General features: G+C 40.6%; 1 protein-coding gene across 2 annotated transcripts in view; it reads left to right on the forward strand.

Annotated features, from left to right (window-relative positions):
* Window positions 1-14,263, forward strand: part of npnta (nephronectin a) — a 49,497-nt gene that overhangs the window by 14,057 nt on the left and 21,177 nt on the right. For both annotated transcript variants that reach the window (XM_066720659.1, XM_066720660.1), the window contains one exon: window positions 2,119-2,211. In XM_066720659.1, the coding sequence (XP_066576756.1) occupies window positions 2,119-2,211 (93 nt within the window). The remainder of the gene's footprint in view (window positions 1-2,118; window positions 2,212-14,263) is intronic.

A 14,263-nucleotide genomic window follows, 5' to 3' on the forward strand; every position in this document is an offset into this window, starting at 1 on the left:
TTTGGAAATGTTGAGTGCAAGGTGGTTGAGAGGACATAGTCAACTGCAGCAGCAGGTGACCAGTACCCTGATGAAATACTGGGCTGCATTGTAACTGGGATCTCGTTAACCACTGTCAAGGACTGGGTTTCAGTCGACACATCTGGAATTGGATATAGAAGTGTAGACTCTCTTCCAGGTGGCCTGGGTTTGTCCCTTAACAGCCAGAGACGTTAAGACCACCCTCGGCTCTCGTTAAGCAGTGGTATATTTTCAACTAATTGAGATCTGTAATTAACAGGTGATATGACTCCATAGCCTAATAATGACTTCAATTAAGTCGTTAAAACCCCGAGGTGGGCTGGAAACCAGAAACCCCTTCAACCCTCAAGGACTGGAGTCGCCCACCCCAGTTTTAAAGAGACCGTTGAACTCTGCTGCACTGTTGTCCATTTTCTCTGCGTCCACCCTGCATTAATATCGCAGTTTCTGTCGCGGTTGTCTAATGAAAGCACTATAATCGTTCCTTAGATGTTACTGTAAAATGCTTGAAATGATCTTCCGTCATGCTTCGAACTGTGTAATGTAGCTGCGGTTTTGGCCTTTTCTCGTATCCACATGATCTGGATAATTAACTACACGAACGGTGGCACATTACAACGGCCTTAATGAAGCTTTTGATGTTAATTAGTTACACTTGTCTATATATATATATAGTTATGAGCCTGTGATCGGGGGAACTTGCAGGAAAAGAAAAAAGAAAACTGAACACTCTCAGAAAGGAAAAGTATTGCGATATTAAACAAGTTATTACTTGCAGAAAGTGAAAATGGAATCACTGATGTATCAGTTGTTATTTAGGATTTTACTGCATTTTTCCACAACTGTCTTATTAAAGATGCAATGATAAAAATGTGTTCATAGTAATCAATTGTGTTTCCTTTTAGTTGGAATAGGACACTTTTGTATTTACTTGACAGTCATTTGATCTCAGGTTTCGCCCAGGTACGATTATCGCAAGGGTAGTAATCAAACAAGTTTCTATTCATTGATTTTTGTAAGAGGTTTATCAGAAGGTGTAGCGTTAAGAATTCAGACAGTGAAATGTGACAGCTTTGACATGTGAAGGCAGTTATGCTCTCATCAATCAGGGAGTCTTTGTTTCAAATGAAGGGTGTGAATACTTTCAGCTATAACCAAAGCCTACGTACTTCAGTGTGGAAGCGTGCGTTTTGAGGGCCCTCTCCCCCTCGTACAGGAGTCTGCAGATCCTCACTCCAGCAGCTCTTCAGCCCTGGCGGCTAAAAAGGGCAGCGCATCACCAAGGAAACTGAACCCAGTGTTGTTGCAGAGCTGCGGCAGCTGATCTGTGTGAGGTCTCCATGGGGAGGATTACGAATGTTAAATGCTAAGTGCCAAACATCACGAGAAGCCTTCAGCTCAGATTTGATCAGTTTCCTTTTTACACACACATCCCCGGGCTGCGAGCCGACGTGTCTGACAGCCAACACCTCACTGGATTTCCAACGGGAACAACGCAAGGGTGTCATATCCGTAACAGACAAAACAACACCACCGGCATGGATCTTGTTAAAAGAACATTTCGGCTTTGTTTGGTGGTGTTTTTGTAACAAATACATTGTCCTGTTGTTCCTGTGTTTTAATTAATATAATTCTTATTAATAAGGATAAGAATACTAATGTATATACAGCTCTGGAAATAATTAAGAGACAACTGCAAATGTTTCTTAACTCAGCATCTCTACATGTATGGCAGCCATTCCATTCCATTCATATTTTTATTTGGACTTTGGGAAAAATGTTGACAGTAGTTTATAAACAAAAATATTCATTTTACCCAAATACATACCTATAAATAGTAAAACCAGAGAAACTGATAATTGTGCAGTGGTCTCTTAATTTATTCCAGAGCTGTATGCATTTATTAATGAACATGCCCGTACCCAGGGTGACTTATAATGGTCGCTTGATAGATTAAGAGCAATACAATATAGCTCACAAAGTGTTTTACAGAAAGAGATATGATGCTCATGGATGTAACCATAATGTAAACCCGTCTAGTATGTATATGTTTGTATTGCGTCTGGTGTAGTCACGTTACTTGCGTTTCCCCAACAGCCCTCTGTCAACACGGATGTAAACACGGAGAATGTGTGGGACCGAACAAGTGCAAGTGCTACCCAGGATACACCGGGAAGACCTGCAACCAAGGTAAGGCAGTGAAGTCCAGCCGTGTGATATTGATTACCCATGTGTGCACAATCGATAACCTTTCCACTCTGTCCTTCAACGGAACTGCACTGCTGTGTTCAGAGCCTGTGTTTTCATGTATTCGTTGAAGTTACAACGTCTTTATTTTCCAGCAGCTCCTAATGTTTAAACTAATTTCTCACTGGTTTTAGGATAAGTTACAGGTCTTAGTAAAATGTGCTGCATGTATGTATGTATATTTGTGTGTGTGTTTTTCAGTTAATTGTAACTTATTTAATTAAGAAAACACCAACATTCACTTGAGAGATGCATGTATTCCTCAAGAAACAGAATCAAAGGAGTTGCAAGAAAAGGAAGAGTAGAGCGAGGGATTAAAGAAATACAATACATCAATCTCCTCCCACGATTCACGCAGGTTTGTTGAAAAGAGCAATACAGTTGGTTATACAGAAATTGAGTCGGTAATTTAAGTACAGGATGCAGGAAGCCCTTAAAATCCCCTGCTTTGGAGGTCGGAGTCTGATTGGCTCCAGTGTCAATGTTCATTAGGAGAGAATTTCACACACCAATTATAGCTGACTTCTCTGGGCTCTGGGAGTTAAGCGAACACTTATTGCCACAGCAGTCTGCTTGTATATAGCTGTACAGGGGTACATTGCACATTCAGTCAATATGTTTAATTTTACAGAATTGAATTGCCTTCTTATCCTTTTTCAAATAAAATATTTATTTAGTGAATTAGTACATGACTTAAAGTCCAATTTATGGTCAAATAAAACATGTTTCTAATTGATCATAAAAGTCCTGAGAATCCTCAAACAGCCGCTTTGATCCCGGAGAGGAGAGCTGTTGTTCGGTTCATGGTGCTTCCAGTTCTTTGGTAGAGAAATTGTGCAAAGGGAGAAGGTGTGAGGCAGGAATGTGTCGAGCGTTACACCGGTGCTGAGTAGAGACGGTCCATTCTCTGCTCAGAGGGTTGCATTCCCTGCCGCGACTCATTTATTGTGTTGAACAGCAACTGTAAAACTTTTAAGCAGATGCATACCGAGGAGTCTAGGGTTTGGACACAAGTACAAGAGGTGCGGTGAAGCCCAACGCCAGGGTTCAGTGACTTTTTCCTGATAAACATTTGTGTGAGCAGAGCAGTCCCCTCCCACACACTGCAGACACCTGTGAAGCCGCCACAGCCTTCCCCGCCCAGCGCTCGACCGGTTACGCCAAACTGCTCATGAACTGAACAAATCAGCTGGTGTGTTGAGCCTGTGTGTTAATTTGGTGTGACGTTCCCATTGGATGGAAGTACGGACATCACAGGCTGTTACTGCTCCTTTTGAAAATAAACTCAGTGAACTCCGATTGCTTTGCATCTCCACGCTCTTCTTGGCCAGCAATAGTACCGTCCAAAACATTGTCGCCAAATGTGCATCTTTAAAGGATAAAAAAATTGATAATTATATTGTTACGTTTAGTGCGTCTCGGAACATTATCCCTATCCGGAAATACTAAACTGTGTATTAATCTTAGTATCACAAGTTCATGAGATATAAATACAAATACAGCAAGAAACTGTTTGCCTACAGATGCCAAACTGACAAATAATCAGTCACCTGCCCTTGCTTGGCTTCGGTTGTCCTCCAGAATATATTCAAAAAGAAGGCCGTGTTTAAACGGAAGGATGATGGAGGTAAATGATTCTGAGTGGCGGCTCATTCCTGATTTTGTCTTATCAATATTGGCACCCTGTCACCAGCTCTTTATCTCCATGATGGACGTGTCTTTCAATTGATCGCTGAAGGCCTAGCTCCAGGGACCTGCGTTTCAGAGTCAGCTCTGTGTGTTTACTCTATCAACACTTCTGTTCGTCTTCAAGAACGTCCTTTTAGGACATTTGATTAACTGTATCCAGTTAGGATGAGCATGGGGTCTCATGATTCAGAGTAATTAAGTTCTCTTAAAATATCACTGGGGAGAAGGGTTAGTGGATGGGGTGTGTGAAGTGAATGTTCTGGAGGGCACATTAAACATTGAAAAGCAATGGGAGTGGGGAAGCACAATTGTTCATAGAAACCAATAAATATTGCCTGTGATGGCGCCGAAATGGGTTTCAGTGCCAGCCCCAAGACAGCAATAGGATAGCCTGTAATTAAAGAGCAGGGGAACAATCCCCGGAGGAATGTTCAAATCAGACGGCTCATATTTCCGTTTCGATGCTGCTTGGTTAACAGCAGTTCTGTCACTGTCTTGGCAGGTGGAAAATGTATCTTAATTTGTCAAGCTAACGTTTGTAATTAGATTTAATCAATGAAGAGCATTGGTACGATTAGGCTTTTCCTACAACGTTGCTTTAATTCTGCCTTTGCAATATATTCAATTTCATCAACTCAACCAGCAGATTTCATACACAATTTACTTAGTGGGTAGTTGGGAAATTAGGGAGAAAAGTATTGCTCCTTAACACTGGCTGAGAAATACATTTGTTGCAGGACGTCCTTATTATTGTCTTATTTGCGGTTTTGTCAGCGGTGAATCCAGTAGCAAAACGCCTAAAATACTACAATATTTATATACAGTTATCAACAGATAAATTGTTTACTAAATGGTATCCAGATTAAGTTGCAAATCAATCAATGTGTCCGTGTGTCAGGTAAAAATAAAAACATGAATAAAGTGGCAGAGATGTTATCATTTTTTAATTCAATCACATTCATTAATATTTGTATTATCAGGTATTCAGTTATCCCAATTATGTTATAATACTGTAGCTAAGCTCTGTCCATATTTCTGTTTATGACTGCAGAACCTTTTTCTGATAAACTCTGTTGTAAGTGTCTCTCCTTCAAATTCAATTAAATGATCTATCATTCAAATTATAGACTGCTTTGAAACGATGTCTCATAATAAAGACTTTAATACCAAATTTCACAGGAGCTATGACATTATTAATTAACCAGAACAGTATCCTGTAGTTTATAATATGTTACATAATAATAATAATAATAGTAATAATAATAATAATAATAATAATAATAATAATAATAATAAAGACAATCTTTTGGTGAAATCAATCTGCCACAATCTGCACTTACAGGCGGATAAAAAGAAACTGAATTAGCCTGATGGGCAGAATGCCATCTGGTTATTTGTACCTATCAATGTTGTTTCTCTCTTTTTAGAACCAAGTCAAACATATGCAGTTGTGTTTCTGTATTTAACTCTAATCTTCTGTGAAGTCTTGACCGTTTTTATTATTATTTTTATGATGCTCACGTTTTTATTCATGTGATAAATGTATGATAAGACTGTGCCGATTTCAGGTTTCCAAAACTGTGGAGAAACATTTCTGGGGATATTGAGTTTATCTGGGCAGTAATTGAATTTTGGAGGGAATGTAAATCACCGAGCCCAGTAACACAGTCTCCGTTGTATAAGTAATTAAGTATTTCTCCAATGAAATGTATCTCTTAATAAGCCAATGGGAAAGGAGTTACTCAGAAAGCTGTAAATCAGGTGGTCATGCTTTAAACGTGAATAATTACCCCGGTTGAAGGTGATGGCCGAATGATGTCAGTGAAATCATTAAATTAAGGATTTTAGTTTTTAATTAACTCCCGGGTTAATTAAAGCTGAGCTGTTTTAGGTGTGCGATGGCCAAAAGGCTTCACACATCCCAGCAGATCTGTAAAGGTCCACGGTTATGCTTTCTGCCGTCATGGATTAACCATGAGGAACGACACGAAATAAAAATACGCAAAGAACGAGGGTAATTGAAGGATGCCTGATTACCAGGGAGGTGAGGACAGACACGCATTCCTCAGCCTCCTTAATAAGTGACGAAGCTGGAAACGCAAACAAAACAGATGTAAGCTGCCTGGCTGTCAAGAGGGACGTTTTTACAAGGAAGGGTTTCACGGGTGAGCTGTGAGACAGAAAAGCGAAATAACAAGAGTCCGCAAAACATAATTGCAACCGGTTGACGCCAAGACAAGCGAACTCCTCTGTGTGCGAGGAAAAGCCTCTGCTGAAAGACAGGGAGAGGACATTCTGCACGGACTGGCACACAAGCCCAACCCAGGATTAGTGGATTAGTTCGAGAACAGATGCTTTTCCTTCTGAATGACAATCGATTGAAAGCTGCGATTCGTATCTCGAGCGGGCCTCCGAGATCTTCATTCGGCCGTGTTAGACTCGGACCAGACGCACCTCCGATTAGCCTTGGCTGCTCTCTGCCATCCTTAGAGATGCCATCTCCATTTGTGGAGCAGTGAAGATGTTAGGTTATCATTCAATTGTTGTACAGAAATGATCCAGTCACTGTTTTCGTTTTTTTACCGATGTTATTTGAATAACGTTGTTCTCCATCTATAGTTTGCAACACTTTCTTTCCAACGCACCGATCTACAAGAAAATTGCTTTTGATCAAAACCCAACCTGACTCGCTTGCGTTACACAGAGATCAAGGCTCTACATTAACATCCACATGTAAATAAAGAAGTAAAATCCCAATGGGGACGATACTGACAGATGAAGCCGAGACTAATATACAGGAGACGTGTAGCAATGCAGAGATAATGATGTTCAGCTTTACCACCTTGTTGTCCTCTGCACTCGTCAAAGGATTAATTTGTAGAAAATGAAACAAACACCTCAGATGGCTGACAGATTTCACAGTCTGCTCACAAGCAAGGGGAGAGGGTAACAGAGGGCTTTAAAACACTACAATTCTCTTACAACTCAAAGTGTATCATGCAATCTGCAAGCGATGACCACTGCTGAACTTTGTGTCCTAGAAAAGCCAAGCAGATGATACAGAAACAGTCTTTAAAATGGTGATCCATTAACAAACCATTCAATTATTTTTACGGTGGTGTTCGGATAATTGGAGGACAGGGTTTTAAGAGGACAGTCTTGGACAGCTCGTGTTATGATCGGATTCATTCAATGACAAGGTGTTCCCCTGAACTGGAATGGAAAATGTCATTGTCCTGCAAAATTACGAGTCATACTTCACCCATTATTCACAGGGAAGGCTGATTTAAGAGCACCATTAATACGGCCATTACTGAAGAAATATTATATCTGACAGTCGAGTGACACACACCCTCCACATGCTATTCCAGACAACTTAAATTTCCAACTCCAATATGCAATATATTATTAAGAGAATAGTTTCACTTAAAGACAGATCAAAATGACACAAAAATGACACAAAAAAACATTCCATTTCTACCTCACAGTAGCTAAATAACATTTAACGGAGAGAAGTTAGTACACGTCAACAGTCTTGCACACAAAACAACGTGTAGAAGAGTCGCCATCATAAAATGTACAATTTCAATTATAAATGTGTTGTTACTCTGCTATTTTAAGAAATCCTCTTAGCTGGAATAACAGACTGTTGGAACAAAAGCATCAATCACAGTGTCAAGAGAGTATTTAAAGGCAGAAGGGGCTCGATGTACCAGAACATTTAAAAATTCATATGAATGGGAAAAACAGAAAGTGCTGCGTAGGAGGTAAACTTCTTTCACTAGCCGATCAAGTCAGTTTTATTGAGTACTGGTGCATCCCCTTTTCCCTCTGGCGATTCTTTATCCCCTTCCCCCTCGGGACGTACTAGACACAGAAGGGTTTTCCACACAGCGGCATCCTTGACCACTTTCATTTCGAAGATGCTCTATAGCTTTACAGAGTATTCCTTCTCCTGAAACAAACTAATTGTGCCGTGAGAATGATTCCTCAGTCATGTAAATACTGGTCAATTAGAGAGGGGGGGAATAGTCAGTGTTGTATGAGATGAACCATGTCTAACTATTACATAAGAACATAAGAACATAAGAAAGTTTACAAACGAGAGGGGGCCATTCGACCCATCGTGCTCGTTTGGTGTTCATTAATATCTAAGTGATCCAAGGATCCTATCCAGACTATTTTAAAATGTTCCCAAACTTTCAGCTTCAACCACATCGCTGGGTAGTTTATTCCAGATTGTGATTACTCTCTGTGTGAAAAAGTGTCTCCTGTTTTCCGTTTTGAATGCCTTGAAGCCCAATTTCCATTTGTTTCCCCGGGTGTGTGTGTCCCTGCTGATCTGGAAAAGCTCTTCTGGTTTGATGTGGTCGATGCCTTTCATAATTTAGAAGACTTGGATCAAGTCCCCACGTAGTCTCCTCTGTTCCAGGGTGAAAAGGTTCAGTTCCTCAGTCTCTCAGTAGGACTTTCCCTTCAGACCTGGAATAAGTCTGGTTGCTCTCCTCTGAACTGCCCCTAGAGCAGCGATATCTTTCTTGAAGTGTGGAGCCCAGAACTGTCCACAGTATCCAGATGAGCTCTAACTAGTGCATTGTACAGTCTGAACATCACTGCCTTTGTTTTAAATTCTATACTTTTGACAATATACCCTAACATTCTGTTTGCCTTTTTTATTGCTTCCCCACATTGTTTGGATGGAGAAAGTGAGGAGTCCACATAGACTCCTAGGTCTTTCTCATGCGTTACTTCATCCAGTTCTATTCCTCCCTAGTGTAATTATAGTGGACATTTTTGTTACCTGCATGTAATACCTTGCACTTGTCCACATTGAATTTCATCTGCCAGGTGTCGGCCCACAACTGAATATTATCTGAGTCCCGTTGAATAGCCTGTGCTGCCGAGATTGTATCTGCTGAGCCACCTATTTTAGTATCATCTGCAAATTTGACAAGTTTGCTAACTATCCCAGAGTCCAGATCATTAATATAGATTAGAAAAAGCACAGGCCCTAGTACTGATCCCTGTGGAACTCCACTAACAACCTCACTCCAGTTAGAAGCAACTCCTCTAATCGACACCCTCTGTTTCCTGTACATCAACCAGTTCATAATCCATCTACTTACATTACCCTGAATGCCTACAGCTTCCAATTTGAGGATCAGTCTTTGGTGTGGAACCTTATCAAAAGCTTTTTGGAAATCTAAGTATATCATATCATATGCTTTCACATGATCTACAGTTGTAGTTGCATGTTCAAAAAACTCCAATACATTAGTAAGACATGATCTGCCTCGTCTAAACCCATGTTGACTATCTCCAAGAATATGGTTTTCATTGAGATGCTCCTCTATTTTCTGTCTAATAATTTTTTCCAGCATTTTACAGGTGATGCAGGTGAGACTGATTGGTCTGTAATTTCCTGGCTCAGTTTTGTCCCCTTTCTTGTGGATTGGTATGACATTTGCTGTCTTCCAGTCAGTTGGCACATCCCCTGTTCTAAGTGTCATTTGGAATAATCGAGTTAGTGGCCTATAAATAATTTCCTTCATTTCTTTAAGTACTGTTGGAAATATACCATCTGGCCCAGGTGATTTGTTTTTTAATTCTGCGAGTCCCTTTAGTACCTCCTCCTCATTTATCCTGATCTCTCTTAGGGTTTGACTGGACTGATTGTCAACCTGTGGCATGTTTTCTGTTTTTTCTTTTGTAAAAACCTCTGTGAAATACTCATTTAGAATATTTGCCACATCTTGTTTGTTTTCCAAGATACCTCCATTTTTGCCCTTTATCTGTTTCACCTCCTCCTTTATTGACCGTTTGCTGTTGTAATATTGAAAAAAGCTGTTTGCATTAGTTTTAGCTCCAAGAGCTATGTTTCTTTCTATTTCCCTCTTTGCTTTCCTGATCCCTTTCTTAAGATCTCTTTGCAGCTCAACATATCCTATGTATTTTGTTTTGTCACCATCCCTTTTGTATGCGCTATACATTTTCTTCCTCTTTATATTTTTTTGCATACCTCTATTAAACCATTTTGGCCAGTGTTTTTTGTTCCTCAATTTGCTAAGTTTTGGTACAAATTGCTCCCGAGCCTCAAGTAGTATGTTCTTAAAATATACCCATCCATTTTCAACTAACTCTGTATCCAGTGTGCTCCAGTCTACCTCTTCTAAGTGCCATCTCATAACTCATAACTATTGACCCGTTGACTTCTAATACAATACAAACTCTGTAATAATGAGCAATGAGAATAATACGTGAACCAATCATGCACCCAAACCGAGCATTTGCGGTTCTGGCGTTCACTCTTTATTTATAGACAGAAAGCACAGGTGCCATGAAGATCGAGGGCAATGTACACGTCATCACATGATTAGTCATTACCCAGCTGCTATGTGGAGTTAGCTCAGTGTATTTTAGCACTTGATTAAAGCTGAGACTTTCCAAGCTGTCCTTGAATTGGTTGGCTGGTTGGATGGAATCTGGCTTATTACCCCGGCCGGCCACTGACCCCCCAGCCTCGTGTCTGTTTTGGTAACAGTAACTCAAGGCTTTTCCTATTTTAACCTCACAGTGATGGACAAACGTGGGGTCACGGTGTCACCCGGTGTGTTGGTAAAAAGGATTGCCGAACAATGCTGGATCTGTGGCATGCTTTAAGAGCCACATGTCTGGGGTCAACTCTCAGGTCTCATTCCCTGCTGTTTTTAGCAAGTGGTTTTCCTAAAAACTTTAGAAAGGAAGAGATGGTACCCCCCGGTATTTTAGGCTTGTTTGTTGTGCGTTGGATTTGGTCTTCTCCTGTCCTGACTCACCCCCTGCCGCCTGCCAGAAACCTAGGTCTGGTTGCATAAAACTATATTAGATAGACTAGTCTATGCAAGTTAGACAGTTGCCTTAAATTGAAGGCTGACTAAGACTTTGCCGGAAAAGTTAGCCTCCTCATCCCAGGCTTACTTAGAATTGAGTCTATCTTTCCATTGAAACTGCATGTCTGAGACTACGGCGCCACTGTCAATGATGCTAGCAGACGGAGCCCCCCCATTGGCTCACACACACTCCACTCTCCCGCACAACCATGTTCCCCCAAATCATCGAGACTCCTCCACAAAGATTTCAATAACCAATATAAGTTTTGAGGGAGGTCCAAGCACAGATTTTAATTTACTGTGAAGTGGAATCGTCGCTGTTTTGGAGTAGCGTCTGCCATGTTTTTTTTATTTTCTTTGAGTGTCTTAAAATTCCCAGAATACCTTGTGTGATTGACTGCTTAAGAGCCAAGTCATTCTGAGTCAATGATGATTACATATGGCACAAGTTGGTATTGAGTGTCTTAGGAGTTTGTTTCAGAGGTTTCCAGTTTCTTACACCTGTCCTTGATGTTCTGTGCTCCCATGCATGGGTCAAAGGGTGGCCAAGTATCGCCAGAACCTTCGGAGCCAAAGACATCCGTCTGCATGAAGCTTCTGTAACGTTATCTTTTTTTGCAGGAACTGTTTGGTAAAATCAGCCTAAACGGAGGAAAGATGTTTTATTCACCACCTGTATGTTTTGCTGTTTTTTGTTTTTGTTTCCCCCTGGCTCTTACGAAGAGGAACAGGAGTATGTGACCCCCCCAATATGGGACAGTCACCCTCCTATCTTTCTTCCCGTGGACCACCAGCCAGCAGGGGTCTCTCCAATGGGTGAGCAAGTCTGTCGGTACCGAGGCCCCCTGCCTGCATGGCGCACGGCCAGCGAGGCCCCAGACAACCTCTCGGGCGTGACATGCTAGTGACATGCCAAAGACACGCATGATGTCACAAAATCTTGGCGCTGGCTGAGCCTGTCGAGACCCTACAGCTTTCTCTATCCCCCTTGTCTCACTCTCTCGTTCCATTTTCTCCTCTGTTGTGCTTAATTATCTCTTCTGTTTTGTTCTTGTTAACCTCTTGTTCTCTTCATAGAAAACAAAACCAGACAAGAAATGTAAAACAAAACCACGCTTCTGTCTCCTCCGTTCTTTATTTCCCACTCCTTTGTTTCAGGGCCGGCTGACATGGCCACTTGTACGCGCTTTGTTCATTGAAACATTTCTCTCTTTCTGTCATTGTTTTAATTCAAGGGTAGTAGGGAATATTGTTCAAGCTGTGTCAGGTTTGCCGATGAACTGGATATTTGCCAAGCTGGGGGAAAAACATCTAATAGATGCAGATGAGGGGAACATTTGCATTTTGAGATTACAGCTTCCAAGTTTTTCTATGGATGAGGAAAGTTGTTTAGATCAAAATCAACATTGTAGTTTATTCCACATTTTCTTTGTAACATATTTAACAAGATTCTCTGAACACCCTTTGAGAGAGGATGTTTTTAATGCTAATAACACTATCAGACATACAACAGTGTGTCAAATTATGATAGTGAAGGAAGCAAAAGGGAAAAGGTAGTGTAAGAAATGGAAAATACTTCTACTTTAAATTTCGGCAGGTTCGCAATGAACCGCTTTCCTCCGTATTGAATGAAAAGTGTTCAATGTTTGTCATGTAATGAAACCTGCTTTTCTTTCACAGCACCTTGAACTATCTTCTATCACCGTGTTGGGTGGATAGCATATTTCAGAAGCACCCGGTCATAAATCAGCCTCTTAGTTCAGCATGTAATGTTTCTTCAACAGTTAATTTATAGAGAACATCCGCAGTCGGCGGCACACATTCCAGTGTGTCTCACAGCTGAGCGATAGTCAAAGCTGCCTGCAATCTCTTTTAAATCTCAATATCAAAGTCTTTCATCCTTTATTCTTTCTAGACTGAAACATCTTGTTGCAATTGGCATGTGCTATGGCTCAGAGACTGCTTTCTGAGGGAAGAGTTAATTTTCTCTTGCTTTATTGCAAGTCACAGGTTAACCTCCTCCAATGTATCTTTATCTTGGTTTTAATGCTTCAGATTTCTTCCCTCTCCTTTTTTAACAGCTTCTACCAAACAAAGAAGGTATAGAGCGCTGGAGTTACACCTCGCTATTGGAGCCCTGATGCATATTATAGCACATTCAGAGCTGCTGGGTTTTCATTTGCTGTATTTGTGATTTTCCTCTTTGCACTTAAACTGCCAACTATGAGATGCCTGGGATGTTGTCTAGGCACTCGAGAGACAGTTTGTCATGTTATGCTCAGCAGTTTTTCGTGTCAGATGCTTCTTTCTCTGTATAGGTGTCCATGTCTCTTTGGCAGGTAGCATTTGGCTTCCTCAGTTTTGAAACAAACTGTCCATTTTGATCCATTTGAAATCTTTAGGATTTGTTTTTATTTTAATCTACTTTATTTTGTTGCAGTTTCTCCAAATGTGGAAACCGACCCCTTATATAAACACTTTTGTTTTAATAAGATCAAACAAAAACACTAGCACAGCAGTCTGAAATCCTAAAACTCAAGTTCTGAGTTTTAGTTTTTCTCTCAGTATCTCTCTGCTTGTGGCAGCAGACGCTCCTTAAAAAGGGTGTGGTGCCGACCAGGGGGATAATTGACTGATTGGTCAACCATACATGAGACAGCAATGTGGTGCATTCTCATACTGGTCAATCAGTCAATTAGCCAATCAGTCAATTAAGCCTCCCAGACCGGCACAGCAAGTCCCAATATATTTGTACTTCTATGTTTATTTGATTTGATTTTATTTGATTTGATTTTTCTGGGGGAGGTGTATTTCTGTGTGGTATTCGTTCAAACCACACAGTAATTAATAGTAGGGTTGTGAAACTCTAGAGAGAACTTAATACTTTAAATAAATAAAAAATGATCAAATCACTGGATTATGGTACGATCAAGAGCTAAGGAGCAGACACACTGCAGAGTCAAACACATTAAATTGTGACTGTCTTTGGTGCCTACAACACTTCTGAAACAGCAGTGCTTTTCACACACAACAAACAAAAGTGCCTCGAAGCAGTGATAAATCTCTGTGAAACTGCTGATTTATAGTATAGGTATCACATACATCATTTCGCTTGAACAGTAGCGGCAGATGGCAGCGCGTGATGTATGGGCCAACATCTGTCTCACATTATATTCCGAGACACATTTTCGACACAATTAAGGCTTTCGAACAGACGTAATAAAGATCAGCATCACCTGGAAGATTACACAGGCATCCAAGGTTATTTGAAAGCTGCCAATCAGGAACATCGCAATATTACAAGACCAACAAATACAAAATAAAATTGGCAAACAGAAACAACAACCACAAAACATTGCACTTGATACATTTTTCCACATTTTTAACATCTGCATGCCTCTCTGTTTAAGAAGCTCATGGGATAGTTAGACTAAATA

This window comes from Amia ocellicauda, chromosome 13 (assembly GCF_036373705.1).
Source record: "Amia ocellicauda isolate fAmiCal2 chromosome 13, fAmiCal2.hap1, whole genome shotgun sequence".
In the NCBI taxonomy this organism is placed as follows: domain Eukaryota; kingdom Metazoa; phylum Chordata; class Actinopteri; order Amiiformes; family Amiidae; genus Amia; species Amia ocellicauda.